We start from the raw sequence: 25,059 nt of genomic DNA, 5'->3' as shown, positions 1-25,059 counted from the left end.
ATATAAAAGATGATTTCCCACTCCCTCCAGATGAGTATAAACAATTTGGACACCTTAAAAGCTTCTTTACTACTACATTTTTTTAAAAAAAACCCTTCTTCCCAGATCTTATCTCTTATCAATAATCAAACTGCAAAAACACACCACTCAGTCCTAATCAGCAAAGGTCTATTAAGAGCTACCAGAAATATTAACATATATATATTTTAATCTTAAATTTAAAAAAAATCAATATTATATTCCAAACTTATCACTTTCTCTGAAAAATAAAGCAAAAGAAATTTCTTTAAAGTCTCATCATTCAGTCCCTAGTCAAAAGCAGATCCCATTTATAGTTTCCAGAAACCACAACACATATATTTTAACCTTAACTCCTAACAGCATTAATCTTTACTTCACTCAAATGTTGTAGGATTTGATTTCTGCTTTGTCCCATCACACAGAGTTCTTCAAGGCTTTTAACAAGCCTCTTTTGTAAATCCAGTAGGAAAAAATTATCCAGGTCATTCTCTTGGTTTGTCATTTGTATTTCCCTTTTAAATTTAAAACCTCAGCCAATTTCTTTTGTAGGCACAGTGAAGCATCCTTTTCTAAATCATTCTCCTGGCCTGTCAGTTGTAAATCCACTTTCGATACCATCTCTATCTTGTCAGATAAAATTTGTTCTATATCTGACATTTCTTCAATAACATCTTTTGGACATAGGCTGCCCACGGAGGCAGATATTATAACTGACATATACTTGCAGCTCTTTGCAACTTCTTTCTTTTTCTCTTTCCTCTTTCAAACCGTGGGAGACTCCTATGGCCCACTCACTGGCATCTTTCAGATATTGGCCATTTAATAGATTTAACAGATTAACAGAGTTGGAAGGGACCTTGTAGGTCATCTAGTCCAACCTTGCCCAAACAGGAGACCCCCTACTACACCATTTCTGATAAGATGGCAGCCCAGTCTCTTCTTGAAAGCCTCTAGTGATGAAGTTCTCATAACTTCTGAAAGCAACTTCTGTTCCATTGGTTGATAGTTCCCACTGTGAGAAAATGTCCTTATTTCTAGGTTGAGTCTCTTGATCAGTTTCAATTCGTTATTCCTTGTCTGGCCTTTGGGTGCTTTGGAAAATAGCTTGACCATTTGGTACTGTGTCATGTCACATACTATAAGATGATTAGATTAGACAAACAATTTTATTTCCAGTACAAGAGAACTAATTATATACACGATATTCAGCATCCTGTGTGTTCTATTCCAGCCATATCCCCAAGTTTAATTTGTCCTTGCCTTTCATGCAGATAATATCTGCTGCAAATCAACCTCAATTCCTGGTTACTGCAGACATATTCACATGGCTTTCCTGACAACTGAAGGGATTTGACCTATTTTTTTTCCAACTTTCCAGTCTACTCTTTAGCTGTAGGCTTTTCCCGTTAATCTCCCATCCAGATATAAAGCAGATTTAACCTGCTTAACTTTTTTCCAAGTTTAGCCAAGTTCGGCTACATGCAGTCTCTGTGGTCATGTGGCCAGTATGGTTATACGCCGAGGCGCGTGGACTGCAGTGATACCTATTTATCTACTTGCACTTGCATGCTTTAGAACTGCAAGGTTTGCAGGAGCTGGGGCAAGTAACAGGAGCTCACCTTGTAGCACAGTGCATGTCAAGTCTTGAACCCGGGATGTCAGCCTTCCAGGTGACTATCTCAGCAACTTTAACTGCTGTGCCATCGTGCCCCCTTCATAAAGATCCTTAGAGGAAAGTAATGGAGCAAAGCAATAGTTTACCTTTTCTCCCAGACTTAAATGCTTCAGTGGTGTCTGCCATGATGAAATGGGTATTGATTAAGCAGAAAATGTTTTTCTGTTGTCAAAGCTAAGCAAAGAAAATCCTTGATTTGGCCCCCTGGAATTAAGAAATGCATATATTAGTAAATTAAAAATAACCCGGGCGAAAGGAGGGGAAAGGGAAGAGCATCTTCAGTTCAGTTTTTCTCCTTCTGCAAAATCCTCTAGTCTGCCCTTTAAAGTGAGCGAGAGAGAAAATAACAACTGCCTTGGGAGACCAGTCAGATTAATTTTTCTCACTTTAATCTTGAGTCCGGTACAAATGGTTCCTCCGCCAGATGACATGGATTATATCTCCTTTCCCTCCCCAGAATTAGTATGGGTTTGAAAGACGGAGAGCTATTTTGGATGGTTGCGTTTATCCTGCTTATCCTTAGGTTAAAATATTCACACGTAGGAGACCGAGGCATCGTCCAATGTTAATGTCACACTGGAGATAACACAGAGAGGAGACTAAGTGGAGGACATTCACAATGTGAACTTCTGGCTGAGCCCAGAAATTTATCATCCCCTGCATCCTGCATCACCACACACAAATCTGGATAATCTCTATGCACACACCCTTCCACAACAAATCACTCCCATCCAACCGCAGCCCTAAATGATTATCCAACCCTAACTATGTCCTTCCAACATTGTTATTTGTTATTTCAGAGGAACAAAGTGTGCTTTGGATGTGATCTGGCACAAATCACTGATGATATGGTTGCTGATGTCATCAGGGACAAGGATCTGCCTTGCTCATCTATATTAACTATTTTAAGTTGCTGTGAACAATCCCTCTCTTAGCTGCCGGGCACGATTCTTCAAGGCCATTATGACTTGGGTTGCAGGAGACACTAGATGGGGGTGTCAAACTGGAAGCCTGTTGTGGCCCACCAGCGACCAGCAGAGCTGGCAGCAGATTCGGACAGTGAGGAGGTTGGGGAGGAACATGGGCCAGTCCTGGAGTCTGGGGAAGGCTCTGACGAGGGCTCTGCATCGGAGGCAGAGATGGGGCCAGGGCCATCTGACAGTTATCAGCTGCCTTCGGAGTCAGACATCAGTGAGGTAGATGAACAGCTGGAGCCTGTTCCCTGTGTGCGCATGCACGGAGTTGCCAGATGAAGGAAACAGCTAAGGAACAAGGGTTGACTTGGGAGTAAGGCCACAGGTGGACTGTGAATGGCCCCTCCCAGAGGGAATAAAAGAGGAGCAAAAGGGGAGTGGAGTTTTCAGGAGACAATTAGTTCATTCCTGCATTCTTGCCAAGTATTGTGGCATCTGAAAGATATCAGCCTGGCCACTCTCCAAGCCTGATAAAGGTCGGTAATTGTGAACTATCTTGAAAGGCTGTGGGAGAGGAAAGACTTTGCTGGAGAGGAATTCACTGTAAATTAAATAATAGAGGTTTATCGGACTGAGGACTTGGCTTCGTGCTGCTGGGGAAGCCTAGGTCAGAACAAGGCCCGCAGGCCAGATCCCACCCACAGCGCCTCTGCCAGCCAAAACGGGCTGCATGGAGGCCCCTGCATGGCCCGTTTCTGGCCAGCAGAGTGGCGCTGGAGACCATCCTGGCCAAAAACAGGGTGCGGGGCCCCCACACACTCCGTTTTGGCCAGCAGGGTCCTGCAGGATGCATCCATCCCATCTTACCCCGGCTCCCCACCTCCATCGGCCAGCAGAGAAGCACTGCAATGATGATCCGGCCCTTGAAGAAATCCAGTTTGACACCCCTGCACTAGATCCTTGTCTTCCCCAGAGGCATAATGTCTGACATTTTCCAAATAATTCGGAAAGAGCTCTCAACCTTTCCCCCCGCCCAAACGGAATTTAATCCTTTTGGGGAAAAAGAAATACTATTCTGTGTTGCACAAAATGTCACTTTAAGCCAGGAAACGAGTGGAGGTTCTGTCAGCTATGTGCTGCTAGTTCTGTCATCTCTGGATACACTACAGATTTTCTGCTACTTCTGCTGTTCATAAGGTGGCCAGATGTCCAGCAGAAGGAGAACCCATCCTCCTTTTCGTGCTCATGTCCTCCATCTGGCAGGCATAGCTGTATAATCCAATATTGTCCTGCTTTTTCTCTTATTTTTAATTACTATTAGGCTGTTTTCATAACAGTAATAATTGAAACATCATGTATTTAAGACCTTGTCAATTGTTTCTGCACACTCCTCATGCAACTTATGAACTGAGGAATTTGATTGGTGGCTAATTTGAGATTCTAAGCAGCCACTGTGTTCACCCAAGTCCACCCCATCCCAAATGAGGGGGAGGGATGGGTGTTTTCCCACTGGTGGGTGGGAAGAAAAAGGAATCTGGTGGAAACCACTAATTCTTTAAATAGGCCTACAATAGGCGCATGAGAACAGTTGCTTTTGCCAGGCTCGCTAATGCTGTATAATAGGGAGCTTGCTTTATGCCAACATACTTTCCTGAGTAGCCTTTTACATTTCCCATCTTCAACAGCCATAAGATAAAGAGGAAGGATCTAAAAATAGAATAGAATTCTTTATTGGCCAAATGTGATTGGACACACAAGAAATCTGTCTTTGGTGCATATGCTCTCAGTGAACATAAAAGGACAAGATACATTCGTCAAGAATCACAAGGTACAGCACTTAATGATAGTCATAGGGTACAAATAAGCAATCAGGAAACAATCAATATCAATATAAATCATAAGGACACAAGCAACAAAGTTACAGTCCTGCAGTCATAATTGGGAGGAGGTGGGTGATAGGATAAGATATCTCAAATAATAGGGGCCTTCAAAAGAGTGACTGGAATTAATGGAAAGAATGAAAATGTTTCAAATGAAAATAGAGATTTATCTGGAAATGATAGTGATACATCAGGGAGCAGAATTGAAACAAACTTTGTAAGTCTTAGTGCCTAAGAAAAAATGAGGGAAGTGATAAATACAGTGGGAATATCAAAGCTACAAGTGAAGATTACATAACACAGTATTTTCCAAACCTGGCACTTTTAAGTTGTGTGGACTTCAACTCTGGCTGGGGAATGTTGGAGTTGAAGTCCACATGTCTTAACGTTGCCAAGTTTGAAAAACTGGAGGAAAGTATGTGAATATAATCTGCTTCGGAATTTACAATGTAAACTTGTTGACTGTCTATAAGGCCCCATCTAGGTTTGAAATGGTAAGAATATTATTACTTTTCTCCTATGAAAAGGGAATGGCAGCAAGAGCGAATGCAAAATTTAAAGGATAATAAAAAAATTTCTGTGTGACTTGGAAAGGCAAAATTGTGGCTAAAAGGGTAGAATAGGCGACCCTGAGCAAATTCAACTTTATGGCAGGCAGGCAGCATACACAATAAGCTAAGCTTTTGCTTTTCAAGAGTTTATTGAAAAATTGTGAGAAAGTAAGCTTATTGTACATTTTTTTGATTTTTTTGAAAAAGCATGTGATAAAGTGAGCGGGTTTGGGTTATGATTTTTTTGTGCAAATGCAGAATTAAAGTTTGGTTGCTGATTTGGTGTATGACAGAAATAAAGCACCTATGGGAATAAAGGGAATGATTAGCAAATGGTTCAACATTGAACAAGGATGGGTGATGTCATAAGTTTGTTGGAGTTGATCCAAGACATGGTAGAACACATTCCTTGTGATTTTTAAAAAAATCTCTTTGATTAAGACCTCCAACAGCATTTACTTCCAACTTTTACAGCCATTTGGGACCAGAGTTATTTACAGTTAGATGCCCATATTCCATTCTCTGCTTGACTGATCACCACTATAACTTGAGTTTTAAAATGCATCGTGAAGTGGGCATTTGCCTCTTTTGAATATTATGAAGCCTTAAGTGTTCGGTACCTGTGCATTCATGCATTCTGTAATATTCGCATACTGTATAAGTACGCTGTATGGTTTTTCTAAACCCTAGCTATACTTTCTACTTAGATGTAAGTAATGGGCTCAGAATACTGGCTGGCATTCCCCGGGAGACAAAAAAAAATCTTTCTGCATGTCTGAGAGAACCTTCTAATTGCCGTCACTTCAGCTTTCCCCAGATGTTTCTAGGTGTGAAGGATGGCAAAAAAAGGCTTGTAGACTTCTTTCTCCTTGTCTTTGGAGTGTCTTCCCTGGATCTCACACAGCTCCACTTGGAAATTTTATCTAACCATCAATTTTTCACTGCCTAGACCAGTGATGGCTAACCTTTTCCGGACCAAGTACCCACCGTGTGGCCGAACCCCCAAAATGCAATGTGCGTGTGGCCCCCTCCATGCACCACACCCCTGCACATGCACATGTGGGTCTCCTACACACGCCCACACCTGCATACACACATGCCCTCCCATGCACATGGCCCCGTGCACGCCCCAGCACCCCACACACATGTGCGTGCCCTTCCACACATGCATGGCAGAGACCCAACAACCAGCTGGCTGGACATGCGCACATGCGTGGTAGAGCTGAACTGAGGTGCCCACTCATGTGCCCACAGAGAGGGCGCTGCGGGCCACCTGTGGCATGTGTGCCATAGGTTCGCCATCACGGGCCTAGACCATCTCAAGATCACCAATTATCAATGTTCTTTATTAAAGCCAATAATAAATCTTTAGCAGCCAACCCTGTTGAGATCTATCTGTGGTTGAGAGCTAACACAGTTCTAAAAATTCTCCTTCTCAAGCACCGTTTTTATTTTTCAAGTTCTCTGTCACCTTAGCATTTCTGCAACTATTCCTTCATTTTCCTAGAGGTTTCCTATTTTACCTGTGGGAAAATACCTCACCTTTCCTACTCTAAACTTCAACTACGAAAAAACAAAGTCTATTTAGCTTCTTGCATGCATATGTGACAAACTTAACATGAAAGCATTAACTCTTGCCCATTGTCACAGTCCCTTTGGTTGCTTAAGGTATTTATAGATAAAAATGTATAAGGAATCCAAGTGGTTACAGTAAGAATTGCGTTGCTTGAGAATGTGAATGTATGTCATGTTGTTGGCTGAGAACCCCAACAATTTACAGCAGCGATTCTCAACCTGTGGGTCGGCACCCTTTTGGGGGTCGAATGACCCTTTCACAGGGGTCATCTAAGACCATTGGAAAACACATATTTTCAAAAAAAATATGGAAAACATAAAATAATTTTATGGTTGGGGGTCACCACAACATGAGGAACTGTATTAAAGGGTGGCGGCATTAGGGAGGTTGAAACCCAATGATTTACAGGAATACTAGGCATATGGATCTGAAAATTAATGTACCAAAAGACTAAGGATCTTATGATTGATTGGGAAAATATATTGAATAATGATAGAATAGAATAGAATAGAATAGTTGGAAGGGACCTTGGACGTCTTCTAGTCCAACCCCATGCTTAGACACCATTTCAAACAAATGGTTATCCAATCTCTTCTTAAAAACTTCCAGTGTTGGAGCATTCACAACTTCTGGAGGCAAATCATTCCACTGATTAATTGTTCTGTCAGGAAATTTCTCCTTAGGTTGCTTCAACTCCTTGATTAATTTCCACCCATTGTTTCTTGTCCTGCCCTCAGGTGCCTTGGAGAATAGCTTGACTCCCTCTTCTTTATGGCAGCCCCTGATATATTGGAACACTGCTATCATGTCACCCCTAGTCTTTCTTTTCATCAAACTAGTTATGCATAAAAGAAGCAAAAGAGTAAATCATTGTGCACCTCTAGAACAGTGAATGTTTACGAAAGATTGGAAAATGGATGGAGAGGTTTTAATATTTGCAAATGTTGATTCAAACTTAGTGGAAAGTGGTTTTCTTGAGAGGAATATCTGTTAAAAGAAATGGTAATGGTTGTGTCTAAGTAGGGACCAAAATCAAACACTAGGAACCCAAGATCAGACAACAGCAATCCACAGATATCACTCTCCATCCTCTGGCCCACCTATGGAGAAGTAACTATCTTTCAGGCTGTTAGGCTGCAGAGATGAAGGGCAGAGATATAGACTTTGAAGCCACAAAGTTATGAGCCATGTCCTTGAATCTCCGTCTGCCAGCTTCTGAGGATGAGTAATGAATTGGGTATAGCCTGACAAAAGACTGTGCTTTCCCCACTATTTTATGGAAGTGAAAGTTGGGTCTGTCAAGCAAAGTATGAGTGAGATAAATGCAGTGGTAATAGGCAAGAGGTCTGTGTACTTGAACAAGAAGATGTAGGGTTAATAACGAATGGATCTGAAGGAATACATGAATGCCCCTACAACAGAAGTGCTGTACACACAGGTGGCTCCGTTGAGGATGAATAACGGTGGAATTGCAAAGCAAATATACGAAGGGCGAGTGAATGGGTGGAGAAGAATGGAAAGTTACGGTTGGGTGGAGTTGATGAGATCCTCAAGAAGAAAGAGATGAAACCCAACAGTTACTATATGAAGAGCCACGTTCCCATTGTAAAATGAAGAATAGTTAGAATGGATAGAAATGCAGGGAAGGTTACATTGACTGATATTGATATATACTAGATTATGTACATTTCTTTTTTTTCCCGTCCCTTACCTTGACTTACTATTTTGTTTCCTTTTCTTTGCATAATTCTGCTTATCCAGAAAAGATATATTGTGATGACTGTGAATTCACAAATGCATATCTGTATGTCTGTATTGATCCTCTACTGTCTACTTCCTATTTTCCCTGGGATTTGGGTGGCTTCGTTGCTCTTTTAGAAAGAGAATTAGAGGAAATAAGCCTCTCATTTCAAGGGGCTGAGCTCCAAAGTGTTTCTCCTGAGAGATTATGACATGTGAGGTGGTATTCAGCCGGTTCGGACCGGTTCGAACAAACTGGTAGCAGAAATTTTGAGTAGTTCAGAAAACCGGCAAATACTACCTCTGATTGGCCCCACCCTCCTGCCCCCATGGTTCCCGGTCCTAAATTCCCTTGTTTTTTAGCACAGCTGATTTGCATGGTAGAGCAGATTGCCACGTCACACCTGAGCTAAAAAACAGCTCAGCTCACCATCGCTGACACCGAGGGCAGTCTTGGAGTGCTGTGCATGCGCGCAAAGCATGAGCACATGCGCAAAGCGCGCTATCATAGAACCAGTGGGAAAAGATTTGGAATCCCACCACTGGATAACATGTGGCAATTGCAGATCATATACACAGCTGTGAACTCAATGGAGGAAAGCTGAGATGAAATATACAGTAAGCAGTACATCTAAATAAGTCAGATATTCCAAAACAGAAAAAGTGCTTATGAATCTAGAAAGATGCAAGTTAGGTAGCATTGAAGATCTTGCTTGATTGGGAAAATAAAATAAATGAATATATTTGGCTTATTTCTCCCTTATGTTTCTTGATACATTCCTCTCCATAGGCCTGATAGTCAAGAAATTCATTTCCTTTTTCTTTTTAGCTGTGTAGTAGATGAGATGGACTTCTCTGGCATGGAGCTTGATGAAGCTTTGCGGAAATTTCAGGCCCATATCCGGGTGCAGGGAGAAGCCCAGAAAGTGGAAAGACTAATTGAAGCCTTCAGGTAAACATTGTGCTGAAGTGAAGCTACTTTGTCAATTTCTTCATTCAGTGTAGGGTAAGAAGAAGGAGAAGAAGGGACGAAACGGTGAAGCAAATAAGAAAGCACCTAAAAATAAGTTAACTAGGGTTTGTTGTCTTCTAAATGTTCTTTCATTACAACTTGCATAACTCTTTGTCAACTCGCGAAGCATTCCTGGCCTGCTCTCGAGTTGCCATAGGCAAGGGGGATGGGAAACTGATGAAGCAGCACAGCAGCTACAAACAGAAGCACATTCCAAGCATATCTTTCTCAAGGCTGTCTCCCAGGTTACCAACAGCAGCCGGAGGGGAGTGATCTCTGCAGCCTGCAAAAGTGCTCCTTTGACAAATGTGATTTATGACACACCCGGGGGGGGGAGGGGAAACAGGTTCACAATTGGACCATAAATTACATTGGGTCCGAATTTGCTTCATTTAAGTACATGCCAACATGTTGCTCCTAATAAATAACTGGATTTCTTTTGAAGCTTGGCTCGAGGTTCATGATTTAATTAGGGCATCCAGAGCCCTGACACTCTTATTATTGCATGTGCTGGCAAAGACTAATAGAGGTTCTAATAACATCTTAAGGATCACATTGTTCTGACCCAGCCTTCGCAAGTAGTGATAAGACGTTGACTCGTGAGTAAAACAACCCCAGCCTTTTATTCACAGGGACAAACAAAAAATCGAACGCAATTAGTTCCAACAAACTTGAGTTAATCCAAGAAATCTGAATGGCTTGTTGTATACTAGAAATGAACGGTTGTCTGCGACAACCAACCACTTCCAAACCCCTCTATTTATTTCCTACCCAGGGAGGGGCTAGCTGTCATCTGCGTCTGCCTCTCCCTGAGAGCCGGCTTATTGCTTTCCTTTGCTCTCCTCTCTTTTCCTCTCTGCGCATACGGGCATCTGGGATTGACCCATCTGTTCCTCCCCCTCACTCAGTATCAGGCCCCGAAGACAGCTGCCTCTCCACCTGGGGGAGGATGGAAGGCCTTGACTCTTCCTCTGTCTCTGATGCTGTTTCCTTATCAGAGCCTTCCAAAGGCTCCGGAGCTGGCCCAGGCTCTCCCTCCACCTCCTTCTCGTCGGACTTGGCAGCTAGCTCTGCTGGCAGCTGACCGGCCACCACAACACACATTTGCACACTTTATTTTTTTTAAAGAAAACACAGAAGTTATTTACACAGCAAAGCAAGCTAAAGCACATACGTCAGGGGTCCCCAACCTCTGGTCTGTGGACCAGCACAGGGCCACAGCATACTAACAACCAGGCCATGCAAACAAGCAAATCCTCATCCGCGGGAAGCAAGCAGTATGAAAATCCATTCCTCCTTCGGTCCCTGGAAAAGCTTTCTCCATGGAACTGGTCTCTGGTGCCCAAAATGTTGGGGGCCACTGATGTAGAATATACTTCTTTAAGTTTGGGCAAAACTCAGCAGCACTTTTTCGTGCGGCTGTTGATAAAAATAGGGTCACCAACATGATCGCCAATGTCCGATGATGGATGTGGCAGAGGAAGGAGAGGGAGGAGGAGGAGGAGAGGAGGAGAAGGAGGAGAATCAGAAGGGAGGAGGAGGAGGAGGAGCAGGGGGGAGGAGGAGGAGGAGGAGGAGGAGGAGGAGGAGGAGAAGAAGAAGAAGAAGAAGAAGAAGAAGAAGAAGAAGAAGAAGAAGAAGAAGAAGAAGAAGAAGAAACAGTTTTAAAATAATTAAAATGAATAAAATTGAAATTACCAACAGCCAAAGATGTTCCAAAAGATGACCAGCAACAAGATGAATGGACTCATGCATAGTGGCAATGAGTGCAGCTCTTGAAGACTTGACACAAATCTGATACATAATTCATTCAATCAAGGCATTTCTCTTACAATTTGTCCAATTTTGTGTTGTAATCTTCCTTAATTATGCACCCATTTTTACTTATTCCTTATCCACTCTAAGAACAGCACTGAATAAAATCAAAGTATAGTTTGTTTGAGAATTGCAAATTCAATAGGTTTGCATTGACAAAAATTTCCCAATCCTTTTTTGTGAAAAAGTACATGTTCTCTCAGGTTTGATGGTGCATCTATTCTTTATGATGTCCTCTCCATAATATCTGTGACACCATTGGAAACATTGTTCTTTGACCTTGGAAGATTATTTCTTAAATGGATTCAGACAATGAATTAATTTATACAACTGTGGTATTATCCTAGTGAAATGTGAGTGTAAATAAGTTTAACACCTGTAAAACTGGGGTGGAGTCATTTAGTAATGGACACATTTTAAACTTCCCTGATTATATATTGACTTTGTCTCCCTCCCTCTGCAGCCAGAGGTACTGCATGTGTAATCCAGATGTAGTCCAACAGTTCCATAATCCAGATACCATTTTCATCTTGGCTTTTGCCATCATCCTTCTTAATACGGATATGTACAGTCCTAACATTAAACCTGACCGGAAGATGATGCTGGAGGACTTCATTCGGAACCTGAGAGGTGAGGGCATTGCTTGGCTATATTGTTCCTTATTCCAAATCCTGAACAAAGCGGTATTCAAATAAATAATGTTGCCGATGACATTGAAAGAGCTAAAATATATGCTGGTTGTGACATTTGAGCTAATAGATTAATCGTGAAAATGGAATAAAACTTTTAACAACATCAGATAAAGCATGTTTGCAGATGTTAGTGGATGTTAGACCAGAGTTGCCAAACTTGATTTCACTGAGGGCCGCATTAGGGTTGTGTTTGACCTTGAGGGATCCAGGTGTGTGGGTGTGGCTAGGATGGGCGTGACAAGCTCAACATCACTCGTGTTGGGGGGCGCCCATGGTGGTCCGAGCTCTTTGCCAGCAAAAACAGGCTCCCAAACTCCGTTTCCGGCTGCAATGGTCTCCTGCAACCCTCGGCCAGTGAAATGGATCTCGGGAGGGCCACATGCAGCCCCCTGAGCTTTATTTTCACTGGCAGAGGCACCACAGGCCAGTCTTTCACTGTTTGCAGAGTGGCCCCACGAGCCAGATCTAAGCACCCTGTGGGCCGGATCCCTGAGTTTGACACCTCTGATCTAGACCAAAAACAGGCAATTGTCTGATATACTGTGTGTTGCGTTTTCGGGCTGAGTTGAAGGGCACAGAAAATAGGAGAATAAAGCAAAGGGAGTGAGACCATCAAGCTTTTACCCTGGGGTTGCTTTTTATTGCAGCTAAGCCTATTTTAGGATTCACGCCCCAATTTTCAATTATATTTTGATTATAGAACAGCTGTACAAACAATTATATTTTGCGATTTCAAATTAAGATTATTGTACACACACATGCATGTGTCTGTAGAATATGCCATTTACATCTTTGGCTGTAGTCTGTCACGTAGATAGCAGACTGCTTGTTTGCATTGTTAACAGTATTTTATAAAATCATGCCATACAGAAAAGGTCTATACTCCTCTCCTATTTTCTTGAACTGGTTTCAGCATTTATGTTCACCTTTAATTAAAGCAAAAGACTACACTTTATCATGCGTGTTTTGATTTTGATTTGTTAAGGCCAAGCTCAAAGGTTCTAAAGAGCCGAGGTGGTGCAGTGGTTAAATGCAGCACTGCAGGCTACTTCAGCTGACTGCAGTTCTGCAGTTCGGCTGTTCAAATCTCACCGACTCAGGGTTGACTCAGCCTTCCATCCTTCCGAGGTGGGTAAAATGAGGACCCGGATTGTTGGGGGCAATATGCTGACTCTTAAACCGCTTAGAGAGGGCTGAAAGCCCTATGAAGCGGTATATAAGTCTAACTGCTATTGCTATTGCTAAAAAAAGATCTCCGTTGCTTACAATAATTTTTTGTATTCCTTTCTAGACGTTACCGGTATTTTGTTATTACTGATCTAGTAGACATTAATATACAATATAAGAGTCCCCTACTTTTCAAATGTATAATTGTACCAGAAATTACTATGACAACATCAGTCAATCAGAATAGAGCTGGAAGGGACCTTGTAGGTTTTCTAATCTAATCCCCTGCTCAAGCAGGAGATGCTATAACCGTGATGGCGAACCGATGGCACGCATGCCACAGGTGGCAGACGGAGCCGTATGTTAGGGCACGTGAGGCTTGCCATGTCGGCTCCAGCACTCATGCACCCGCTGGCCAGTTGACTTTGCCCTTTTTTAAGCTGTTTTTTGTCCTTCGAAGGATTCCCTGAAGCCTCCGGAGGGGGAAAAGCAACCCAATGCGTGAACCGGAAGTTCAGGAATGGACTTCTGGTTTGCGCGTTAGGCTGTTTTTTGTGCTCCGGAGGCTTCAGGGAAGCCTCCTGAAGGCTCCGGGGGGGATGAAAAACAGCCCTATGGGCAACCCAGAAGTCAATTCCCGAACTTCCGGTTTGTGTGTTGGGTTGTTTTCCGCCCTCCGGAGGCTTCAGGAGTGTGAAGAACGGCCCTATGGGCAAACCGGAAGTCCATTCTCGAAGTTCTGGGTTGCTCATAGCGCCATTTTTCACCCTCCAGAGGCTTCAGGGAAGCATCCTGAAGCCTCCAGAGGGCCTCTGGGGGGGGGGAGGCTCTTTTCGCCATCCCCACGCTCCTAGAAAGCCTCTGGAGGCTGGGAAAGGAAAAAAATGGGTCAATCATTCGCCAAAAGTGAGGGGGAGGGGAATTGTGCGCGCAGCATTATGGGTGTGGGCACACCTGCGCACGACCCCACCCCATGCGCTCCCCCCACTTTTGGCACATGATGGGAAAAATATTAGCTATCACTGCGCTATACCATTTCAGACAAATCATTGTCCAATCTCTTCTTAGAAACCTCCAGTGATGAATCACCTACAATGTGTGAAGGCAAGCTGTTCCACTGGTTAAATGTCCTCACTGTTAGGAAGTTTCTCCTTAATTCCAGGTTGCTTCTCTCCTTGATTAATTTCCAACCATTGTCTCCCTCCTAAATATGCTATATCTCTCATTTTAAAGTAAGTAATTAATGCAATTTTATGAAATATTTTATCCCCAAATTTAGTAACTATGGGACATGAGTGCAGAGAAGAGCAACAAAGATGATTAGGGGACTGGAGACTAAAACATATTAAGAATGGTTGCAGGAACTGGGTATGTCTAGTTTAATAGAAAGAAGGACTAGGGGAGAGATGATAGCAGTGTTCCAATATCTCAGGGGTTGCCCCAAAGAAGAGGGAGTCAAACTATTCTCCAAAGCACCTGAGGCTAGAACAAGAAGCAATGGGTGGAAACTAATCAAGGAGAGAAGCAACTTAGAACTGGGGAGAAATTTCCTGACAGTTAGAACAATTAATCAATGGAACCACTTGCCTCCAGAAGTTGTGAATGCTCCAACACTGCAAGTCTTTAAGAAGATGTTGGATAACCCTTTGTATGAAGTGGTTTAGGGTTTCCTGCCTAAGCAGGGGTTGGACTGGAAGACCTCCAAGGCCCCTTCCAATTCTGTTATTCTTATTCTATTCTATTCTTATTCTATTCTTATTCTATTCTATTCTGTTCTATGGATAACCATTTGTCTGAAACAGTATAGGCTTTCCTGCCTAGGCAGGGGGTTGGACTAGAAGACTTCCAAGGTCCCTTCCAATTCTGCTATTGTATTGTATTGTATTGTATGACTCAAAATGGTAACATCACTGCAATCACTTGGAGATTAATTCTTTTTATTCTTTATGACATTTTAACTGGGGTAAGTTGCCAACAATATAAAATCTTGTGTTTCCTACAAAGATTTTGAATGGATTTTTCCATATTTGCTTCCCCCACTCCCCCAGATATTCTAATACATATTCAGGATCTAATCTCTATTATGTCCTTTAAAGATGTTGTATCTCTGATTTCGGATTATATTCAAAATTTGCATTGTTAATACAACAATTTAGCCCATTTAACAAATGTAAATTTTTGAAGAATATCTTTCTGTACCATTAAAATACATACTAAGCAAGTTTTCAACAGGCTCTTGACTTGGATAAAAACCCTGATTTTTTAAAAAAAGAAAAGTCTCACTCAGCTTGCATTGCAAAGAATTTAATTCAGTTCCTAAGTTCTGTCATAACTTTAATAAAAGTGAATTGATCTAGAAACATTTTTATATTTCCAGCCGACATTGTTTCATTCTCTGTGTGTTAAAAAATAGAGGATTAATTAACATACCACCAAGGAGCATTAAAAGAGCCTTATTTGACTTCCATGTCACTTAATGTATTTAATACGTGACCATTTCCTGCCTTAAGGTGATAGGAAACCATAATTCCAATCTTCGTCCAGTCTTAAGATTCTCGAAGAGCCAAGTCAAGGTCTGGGGCAACAGGCAGCATTCGAGTTGCTAACCTCTAAATTAAACCAAATCTAAGTGTAAACCCAAGTGTATCCTGAAGTAGAAATTATTGTTGTCTGTAATTATGGCCAATTATGGCTGTAACTTGGAAATCTCCAGTGTGGAATTTGCTGCAGCCAATGGTCCCAGTTGCATGCTTACCTCATTTTTTTTTTACATTTTTCAGCTCTTGTTTTTGTATATATGCACTCAAACCTACTTTTTAAGCACAGAACAAAGTTTAATAGGAAGCTGGGACGATAAAAGCAAAACATTACCTTCAGCTTTGCTCCTAAGGATGATTTTTGGCCCTACATGTATTTCAGGCCTAGAAGCCATCTTTTGCATTGGGCCTTTTGGTCTGCCACTTTTACTGCTGTAGCAAAATAGGAGAGGGGATTATATGAAGTATGAGAGATATATAGTCAAAATAACATTCATTTCTCAGAGAGTCAAGGGCACCTTGCCCTGCACCTGGAAGGGTGTGACTAGAAGGCATCTCCAGTTGGGACAGTGCCTGATTGGGCCATGTTTGAGGGACTTCCAACCTCGGAGTTTTCCTTTGTTGGGGTTGTTACTTGGAACCCTGACATTTAAGACTGAAAAATGGTGTTGGAAACAGCTAAACACTTTGCTTGAAAAATGTGTCCACTTGTCCATAGAAAAAAAAACAATGTCAGTCTGGAACCTCTGTAAAGCCAGAGAGGAGGGCAAGGAGCCATTTCAACATTTCTGATCAATTTGTGATTGGTCCCATCCAGGTTATAGTTATTTGATGAAGGGTAACTCCTCCAAGGGCATCCATTATCTTTTCTCAAAATTTTAGGGGCATTAACTGACCGCAAATGGTAGGAAATTATTTGTACAGGTCCATAACCTCTGGAGGGGAAAAAGGCATGTAAGCTGTTATTTTGTATTTTGTATTTTTATTATTTATTTATTTATTTATTTATTTATTTATTTATTTATTTATTTTATTTATTTTATTTATTTTATTTATTTTATTTATTTTATTTATTTTATTTATTGTTTTATTGTTTTATTGTTTTATTGTTTTATTGTTTTATTGTTTTATTGTTTTATTGTTTTATTGTTTTATTGTTTTATTGTTTTATTGTTTTATTGTTTGTTTTATTGTTTGTTTTATTGTTTGTTTTATTGTTTGTTTTATTGTTTGTTTTATTGTTTTATTGTTTTATTGTTTTATTGTTTTATTGTTTTATTGTTTTATTGTTTTATTGTTTTATTGTTTTATTGTTTTATTGCTTTATTGCTTTATTGCTTTATTGCTTTATTGCTTTATTGCTTTATTGCTTTATTGTTTGTTTTATTGTTTGTTTTATTGTTTGTTTTATTGTTTGTTTTATTGTTTGTTTTATTGTTTGTTTTATTGTTTGTTTTATTGTTTGTTTTATTGTTTTATTGTTTTATTGTTTTATTGTTTTATTGTTTTATTGTTTTATTGTTTTATTGTTTTATTGTTTTATTGTTTTATTGTTTTATTGTTTTATTGTTTTATTGTTTTATTGTTTTATTGTTTTATTGTTTTATTGTTTTATTGTTTTATTGTTTTATTGTTTTATTGTTTTATTGTTTTATTGTTTTATTGTTTTATTGTTTTATTGTTTTATTGTTTTATTGTTTTATTGTTTTATTGTTTTATTGTTTTATTGTTTTATTGTTTTATTGTTTTATTGTTTTATTGTTTTATTGTTTTATTGTTTTATTGTTTTATTGTTTTATTGTTTTATTGTTTTATTGTTTTATTGTTTTATTGTTTTATTGTTTTATTGTTTTATTGTTTTATTGTTTTATTGTTTTATTGTTTTATTGTTTTATTGTTTTATTGTTTTATTGTTTTATTGTTTTATTGTTTTATTGTTTGTTTTATTATTTATTTTGTCAATTATGTATTAGATAACATATATAAGTATAAACATGATTTTGGATACATGAAATGGATACGAATAAAAAGAAACATTAGGGCAGGGATGGTAGGCAGTTTGGTGTGCTTCTACACACCCCTTACAGACTTCTTAGGAATGGAGTGAGGTCAACAGTAGACAGGCTAAGGTTAAAGTTGTGGGGGTTTGAGGATGTAACAACAGAGTCAGGTAGTGCATTCCAGGCATTGACCCCTCTGTTGCTGAAGTCATATTTTCTGCAATTGAGTTTGGAGCGGTTTACCTTAAGTTTGTATCTATTGTGAGCTCATGTATTGTTGTGGTAGAAGCTGAAGTAGTCATGGACAGGTACGACGTTGTAGCAGACAATTTAATGTATTGCACTTAGGCCAGACCAAAGTCGGCATAGTTCTAAGTTGTCTAAGGCCAAAACTTCAAGTCTGGTGGAATAAGATATTCTGTTGCAAGCAAAGGAGCGGAGGACGCTTCTTGTGAAATATCTCTGGACTTGCTCAATTGTATTAATGTCCGACATGCAGTGTGGGTTCCAGACAGATGAGCTGTACTCAAGAATTGGTCTAGCAAATGTTTTGTATTCTCTGGTTAGCAGTACAATATTACAAAGAAGAAGCTACACAAGATTAGGTTAACAATTCTTAATGCCTTTTTGGCAATGTTATTACAGTGGGCTCTGGCACTTAGATCAGTAGATATGAGTACTCCAACGTCCTTGACAGAGTTCTTGAAGAATGATGATTGAATAAAAAAAGAATGTTTATATTGTTTTGACTTAACAGGAGTGGATGATGGAGCGGACATTCCCCGCGACTTGGTGGTGGGAATTTATGAAAGGATTCAGCAGAGAGAGCTCAAATCCAACGAGGACCATGTCACTTATGTCACCAAAGTAGAAAAATCGATTGTGGGAATGAAAACGGTGAGCCTTTGCACATCATTAGTCAACATCTATTGTATTATGCTGATAAAAAAAGTAGTTTTCTGCGGTTACTTTTATTTAAGAAGAAAGGATATTATCTTAATATTGTCTATTTCAGCAGCAATTCTAACAAATTTAGCAGCAAGTCTCAGAGTTCTCACAGGGCATGGACAAAGAAGTCAAGATGGAAGTTGCAATGGTGTTATCAAAGTTATGCTTCTTTTCTTTGTGTTCCATCTTGACATTGTTTTTAACCATAAATGGGGATTCCCCTGCCTCTAGCCAAGAAGGTCTTTCTCATTGTTCATTGAATCCAGTGGTGGGATTCAGCCAGTTCGCACCGATTCGTGAGAACCGGTTGTTAACTTTCTAAGCAGTTCAGAGAACCGGTTGTGGGAAGAAATTGCCTTTTGGTTTTTTCCACTCTACAGGACTAGTCCTCTAAGGAAGTCAGGAAGGAGACATTCTGGTGTTGTTTCCAGCCTAATCTTTATTGCCCTGCTTACAGAAACTGCCGCTCTGGTTGACCCTTATTACATTGTAACAGCTAAGGCGAAGCGCCCATTGACCTGAGTGACGTTGAGTTGGCCATGCCCACCCAGTCACATGACCACCAAGCCCCGCCTACCCATCTGGTCATTAGGGCAGAGAACCGGTTGTTAAATTATTTGAATCCTACCACTGATTGAATCCTACCTGATTGCAGATGCATCAAAGGACGAACCTGGGAAAATCTCCATGGAAACCAATTACTTTGTCACAAAGGAAATCATAGCTTTTACTTTAGATCAGAGGTCTCCAAACATGGCAACTTTGACACTTGTGGGCTTCAACTTCCAGAATTCCTCATTCTAGCTGGAAAATTCTGGGAGTTGAAGTCCACAAGTTTTAAAGTTGCCAAGTTTGGAGACCCCTGCATTAGATCAGTGTTATTCCAATGTGAGAACTTTAAGATGTATGGACTTCAACTCCCAGAATTCCGTAACCAACATGGGAGTTGAAATCCATACATCTTAAAGTTACCATATTTGAAAAACACTGCAGTAGACTTTCTTGTGCTGCTTACGTCCTATTTTCTTTTCTTCTTCATTTTTATCTAATATTCCTACCTATGTCAATCTGCTTTTTTTTAATCCCACCTCCTTTTTTAATATAAATACTTTGCTCATGAAGTTGGATGAATGGATATGTTTGGTTTCCCCCCCAGCAATGATGAGGGACATGGTGGCTCAATGAACTTGTTGATCAGAAAGTTTGGCGGTTCAAATCCCTTTCGCCACATAACAGAGTGAGCTCCCATTACTTGTCCCAGCTTCTGCCAACCTAGGAGTTCAAAAGCATGTAAAAAATGCAAGTAGAAAAATAGGAACCACCTTTGGTGGGAAGGTAACAGCGTTCTGTGCTCCTTCGGTGTTTAGTCATGCTTGCCATATGACCACGGAGACGTCTTCGGACAGCGCTGGCTCTTCAGCTTTGAAACGGAGATGAGCACCATCCCCTAGAGTCAGGAACGACTAGCACATACGTGCGAGGAGAACCTTTACCCTTACCTTATTACTTGGGAACATATGCTTTGTGGCCCTAAATGGAAAACAGAGTTCCAAAGTAAAAGAAAGTTACATTTGAGTTTTTTTCATGTTCACCTTTACTAGAAGCAAGCCCAAGATACAACTCTGTTTCCAAATTATATTTTTCACTTCCCTTTGCAAATTTTTGTGTCCTTCCAAGGCTTTCTCCCACTGAAATGTGGTCAGGTAGGAGTGTCCACAGGGAGAAAGGATCAAAACGTCAAAATTATGGCCTCAAGCATGCGGTCAATGTCCCTTTCCTTTTTGATATGCATTATGACGTGCGTGGTTGACATTTTGACTCTTTTGAGTCATCCCTGGGGTGCCTTAAATTCCTCCAGATGTGCCTGTAATGGAATTCCATAATGTGAAGTTCAAATAATAAGTGCTTAACTCTAACAAAAGTACCCACACAGAAAGACAGAATATTCTTTAAAAAGGTCCCAGAACATGGGTTATTTAAACAATCCTATAAGAACAAAATGACCCAGTAATTCTGGAAGAATCAGTGTCCATTGGAAAAGAAATATCCGGCTGTTAAAATGACTGCAGTGCACTGCTTAAAAGGAATCCGGTGGCAGAAAGCCTCATCCGGACACTCCTTTTTACAAGAGATGCTGCAATATTTTCTTGCAGATCTCAAGACAACAACATGTCCTTTTGCTGTTCTCCATCGTTTGAATTAGCAATTTCCAGCTTCTCCCCAGAAATACACTTCGTAGCTTTAGGCCTTAGGCATGCATAGCTATATATTCCATAATTGTGATTATATCTGCAGATTCTTATGCCTTCTGTTCTGATTAGACAGGATAAAGAGAATTGATGAACAGAGAAAATCCTGACATAGTTTCCCTTGTGACTCTCATAGCTGCCAGAAAATAACTTGATATATTCCATGTTATAACAAGTTTGTGGTGGAGTGTACACATGATATATGTGAAAGCCTGCTGATTCCTTCCTGTAACACTGCTGTATCCTTCCTAAACTGCTGTTGGGGAGGTAAGCAGTGATGGAATTCATCCGGTTCACACCAGTTCAGGCGAACCGGTTCTTAAATTACACCCCCCCTCCCCAAGCTATCAAAGTGGATCCTGGGTGCTGCACTGTGCTGCAATGGAGAAGCGGGCAATGGAGCAGCCGATGCGAGGGAAGGAGAAGGCTGATTTCCCTCTTCTCCCTGATCCTCCTTCTTCCCTTGTGCCAGCCGCTGCATTTCCCATTTATCCATTGCAGTGCAGCGCCCAGGATCCACTTCGATAGTGGGAGGGGGAGGTAATTTAACAACCGGTTTGCCCAGGGTCAGGTTGGCCATTGCAGGAGGTTCATCCCACATGTGTGGTGGAACTGGAGGAAAGGGATGGGCCACGCGTCCCATGATGGCCAACCTGACCCTGGGCAAACCAGTTATTACATTCTTTGAATCCCACCAATGGAGCTAAGTATAGACCACCATAATGGTGGGTTTCTGCCAGGGTTACTGCCGGTTCATTGCACATGCATGCACAGTTGCCTTTAAATAGATCTGTGCAAGCACAGAACATTAAAAATGTCCCAAAAAACCCATGCTGCGGTGACCAGGGAGCTGGTTCGGGGGCGTAGCGAGCCTGCCATCCCTATTGGTTCAGTGACCCAGTTACCATTTCCACTACCGTTTTATCCGAATTGGTGCGGACTGATAACAACCCAGCTCTGAACCACCAGTCATTTTATGCCAGAGAAAGTTTTCTAGATTTATCAGGGAAGAAATAAGTGATACCCCTTTCCTTCTGCAGCCTGATGCATTGGAGAAGCATGAGTTAAAGACTAAGCTAGTTTCCCATAATGAGCACCACAGGTTTACTTAAAAATTTACCGTATTTTTCTGAGTATAAAATGCACCAGAGTGTATGGTGCACCAAGATTTTGAAGAGGCAAATTAAAAAAAAAAAGTTTTTGCACTCCACAGACCTCCCCAAAATGGCCCGTTTTTCACAAAAAGGGCCTAGTTTTTTTTTTTTCAAAAAAAGGGCATGAATAGCCTTTAGGAGGCTTGCAGAGTGCTCCTGGGGTGTGGGCCCTCCCAAAACAAGCAAAAAACAGCCCATTTTTCCCAGTCTCCAGGAACAGTCTGAAAGCCTCCTACAGGCTCTGCATGACCATTTTGGTGAAGGGGCAGAGTTTCTGGAGGCAAAAAAAAATGCTGTATTCAGTGTATAAGACCCACCCAGATTTTCAGCCTCTTTTTTGAGGGAAAAAGGTGCGTCTTATACTCCGAAAAATACGGTAAATCTTTATTACATCCAGACAGGTCAGGGCCCTAGAAGAAAGCTGAAAAGGAAAGAGAGGAAAAGAAACAAACAGTTGCTTCCCAAAGAGATTGATCTTGGTCAGTTCTTCCCTCTGTCAGGCTTTCACACAAAGAACTAACCACAAGGATAAATGTCCATATTATACATTGCAGTTAGTTTCACTGATCCTAGCCACAGCATTTGCAGTGGGAAACAAAAGAACCAAGATAGTGGTTGTGGAATGGTGACCAAAGCCCTCATTCTTTCTATGTGCATTTGTTTTTCTTGGGGTTCTACTTTCTTCATCCATTTCTGGCTGGATAGGCCAGCTGGTTTTCCTTGCCGAATCTGGAATAGAAGGTCCCTATCTTCACAACATCTAACAAGTTGAACATCCAACAATTGAAAGAAGCTGCGTTTGACAGGGTAGCATGGAGGGCACTTGCCTATCAAGTCGCCAAGAGTCGGATGCGACTAAATGGTTAAAACAACAACATCTTCGCAACAGACTTCAAAACGGGACATCTCATGATGAAATTATACGTTCTAGGGCTGATGAAGTTGCCCAAAGGTCTTGAAACTGCATGGGATCATAAATGTGTGTTGCAATTGTGGTTGTGGAGGAAACCTTCCCACTCAGTCTCTTTCTTGCAGGTGCTGTCTGTGCCTCATCGCCGGTTGGTCTGTTGCAGCCGCCTTTATGAAGTGACAGATGTGAACAAAGTGCAGAAACACGCTGCCCACCAGAGAGAAGTTTTTCTCTTCAATGACCTGCTGGTGGTGAGTCAAAGTTAAATCTTTGACTTAAGAATTCAGTGCAGTTTAGAAAAAGGTCAGAGGACCCCTGTCCTAGGATCTGGATTTTAAATGCACCTCTCCTTACGGAATTCCCTCTGAGTCAAAAGCTAGCACAGCCGGAAGAACATTATGCTTTCATTCCCATTCATAGGATCCAAAGTCCTGTTGGATCCAGGGGAAGGTTCTGGCAGAGACTACTGCCGTTTCACTCAAGGACGTGACCCTCTTGCACGTGTGCTTGAGGCGCGCTGTGTGTGCATGCACAGTACAACTAAATTTGCTCTGTGCATGTGCAGAAGCAAAAAACAAGATGGCGGTGACTACAGTGCCACCGAGAGAACCTGTTTGGGAGCGTGGCAGACCTGGGTCGCTGCCGGTTCCAGCAACCTAGGCCACCAAGCTACTACTGGTTCAGCTGAACCGGTCCGAACCGGTAGGACCCCACCACTGATTGGATCTGTGCGAAGGAAGTTCAGGAGACCAGTCCTGTAACTTCCCACACATATTCAGATAAGTATGCAATTGTTTGCAGCTGCCTAATATTTTATGTGGCATAATACCTCAGAGCTTTCATGGCTGTACTGAGGCCAAACACCATTTGGCAGCCAGTGAAGTTGATTGAGATGTGGAGTGATGTTCCAAGCCGTTCCTCTCTTGTTGAATAGTTGCAGCTACGCGCTAAGCGAGCCAAACATTTCTCAGAAGCAGCCCTGTGTAGGTTTTTCCTTCACTTGCATACAACCGTATTCCCACACCAGAACAGCCTATTTTTGTGGTATTTCCTTATAATTTTGTGACATTTCCTTATAATCCCTTACTAGCAATAGCAATAGCAATTAGACTTATATACCGCTTCATAGGGCTTTCAGCCCTCTCTAAGTGGTTTACAGAGTCAGCATATCGCCCCCACAGTCTGGGTCCTCAGTTACTAGCACTGATGATGTTACCTAGTCTGAGTAATGAAACGTCTGTAAGAAAAAAAAGCACCAAGGACCCCTTATAATGTGGCCTTCTTCTCATCTCTAACCGGAGGCAACCGAAAATTCTCCTTAGCTATGCCAATGTTAAAGCCATACTTTCTCGTTTGGGCAGGCAACAAGGCATGATGGTTTTATCACAGGTGGAGTCTGATGTTCTTTAGTTATCATGTGGTGGATGCCATGGTCAGGTGACTGCGGCACATTGGCCTAGTGGTGAAGATGTTCACCTCCCACTCAGAAGGTTGAGAGTTCAATCCTAGAGAGCGGCTGATTTGATGGTGTGCATCGTCACCACTGGGGGTGGGGATTGTTGTTTTTCATTTTCTATTTTCTGTACTGTGTTTTTACTGCTTCTAAGCCGCCTAGAGTCACTGTGAGCAAGTAGGCGGCCATATAAATTACCCAAATATGAATACTGAAGAATGAGTGAAGATAAATAGATTAAGAAATGGGAAATACCATTCTACATCAGCATAAAATGGACAAACTTGGCACTTTGATCTGTCCTCAATTAACTTTGATGCCATACTAGACATTGTTTTGTAGAGCGTAGTCTAAGCCGGAGACGCTGAAATACTGTTTGTAACACTCCCTGCTTCGGGGAGCCTAATGGTGTTTCTAATGAGTTGTTCACATATTATGGCCAATCTATAATTACTGCTGAGCTTGGTTTGTTTGTTTTCCTAATGAAATCTGAGAATTGGGTATTCTAAGACACAGTTTGTATCAATTCCCAAAATTCAGCTATTACTGTACATTGGAAGTTGCAGGTTTGTTGACCGAAAATGGTCACGTTTGCTCCCATTAGGGAGAAAGCATCTTGTCTGAGCAGATTAATTACCACCCAGTTAAGAAGCCTTTGGAGAGTGGGATAATAAGTGCATACGGATTTAGAATCTGAGTGGGTAGAATCCCCCTCAGCACTGCTCTGAGACAGGACGTTGATACCTAAAGCCAAGGCCTTAAACA

At 41.3% G+C, this 25,059-nt stretch overlaps 1 protein-coding gene across 7 annotated transcripts in view; it reads left to right on the top strand.

Moving 5' to 3' along the window:
* IQSEC3 (IQ motif and Sec7 domain ArfGEF 3) overlaps positions 1-25,059 on the top strand; it is a 255,338-nt gene that overhangs the window by 207,571 nt on the left and 22,708 nt on the right. For all 7 annotated transcript variants that reach the window (XM_087722942.1, XM_087722941.1, XM_087722945.1 and 4 more), the window contains exons 6-9: positions 9,187-9,309; positions 11,648-11,814; positions 18,338-18,477; positions 22,967-23,092. In XM_087722942.1, the coding sequence (XP_087579068.1) occupies positions 9,187-9,309; positions 11,648-11,814; positions 18,338-18,477; positions 22,967-23,092 (556 nt within the window). The remainder of the gene's footprint in view (positions 1-9,186; positions 9,310-11,647; positions 11,815-18,337; positions 18,478-22,966; positions 23,093-25,059) is intronic.

The sequence above is a fragment of the Thamnophis sirtalis genome, unplaced genomic scaffold, assembly GCF_051295495.1.
Source record: "Thamnophis sirtalis isolate CommonGarterSnake01/CBP01778 unplaced genomic scaffold, rThaSir2_p1.2 scaffold_9, whole genome shotgun sequence".
Taxonomy (NCBI): domain Eukaryota; kingdom Metazoa; phylum Chordata; class Lepidosauria; order Squamata; family Natricidae; genus Thamnophis; species Thamnophis sirtalis.
This window is presented reverse-complemented; position numbering and strand designations above follow the sequence as displayed.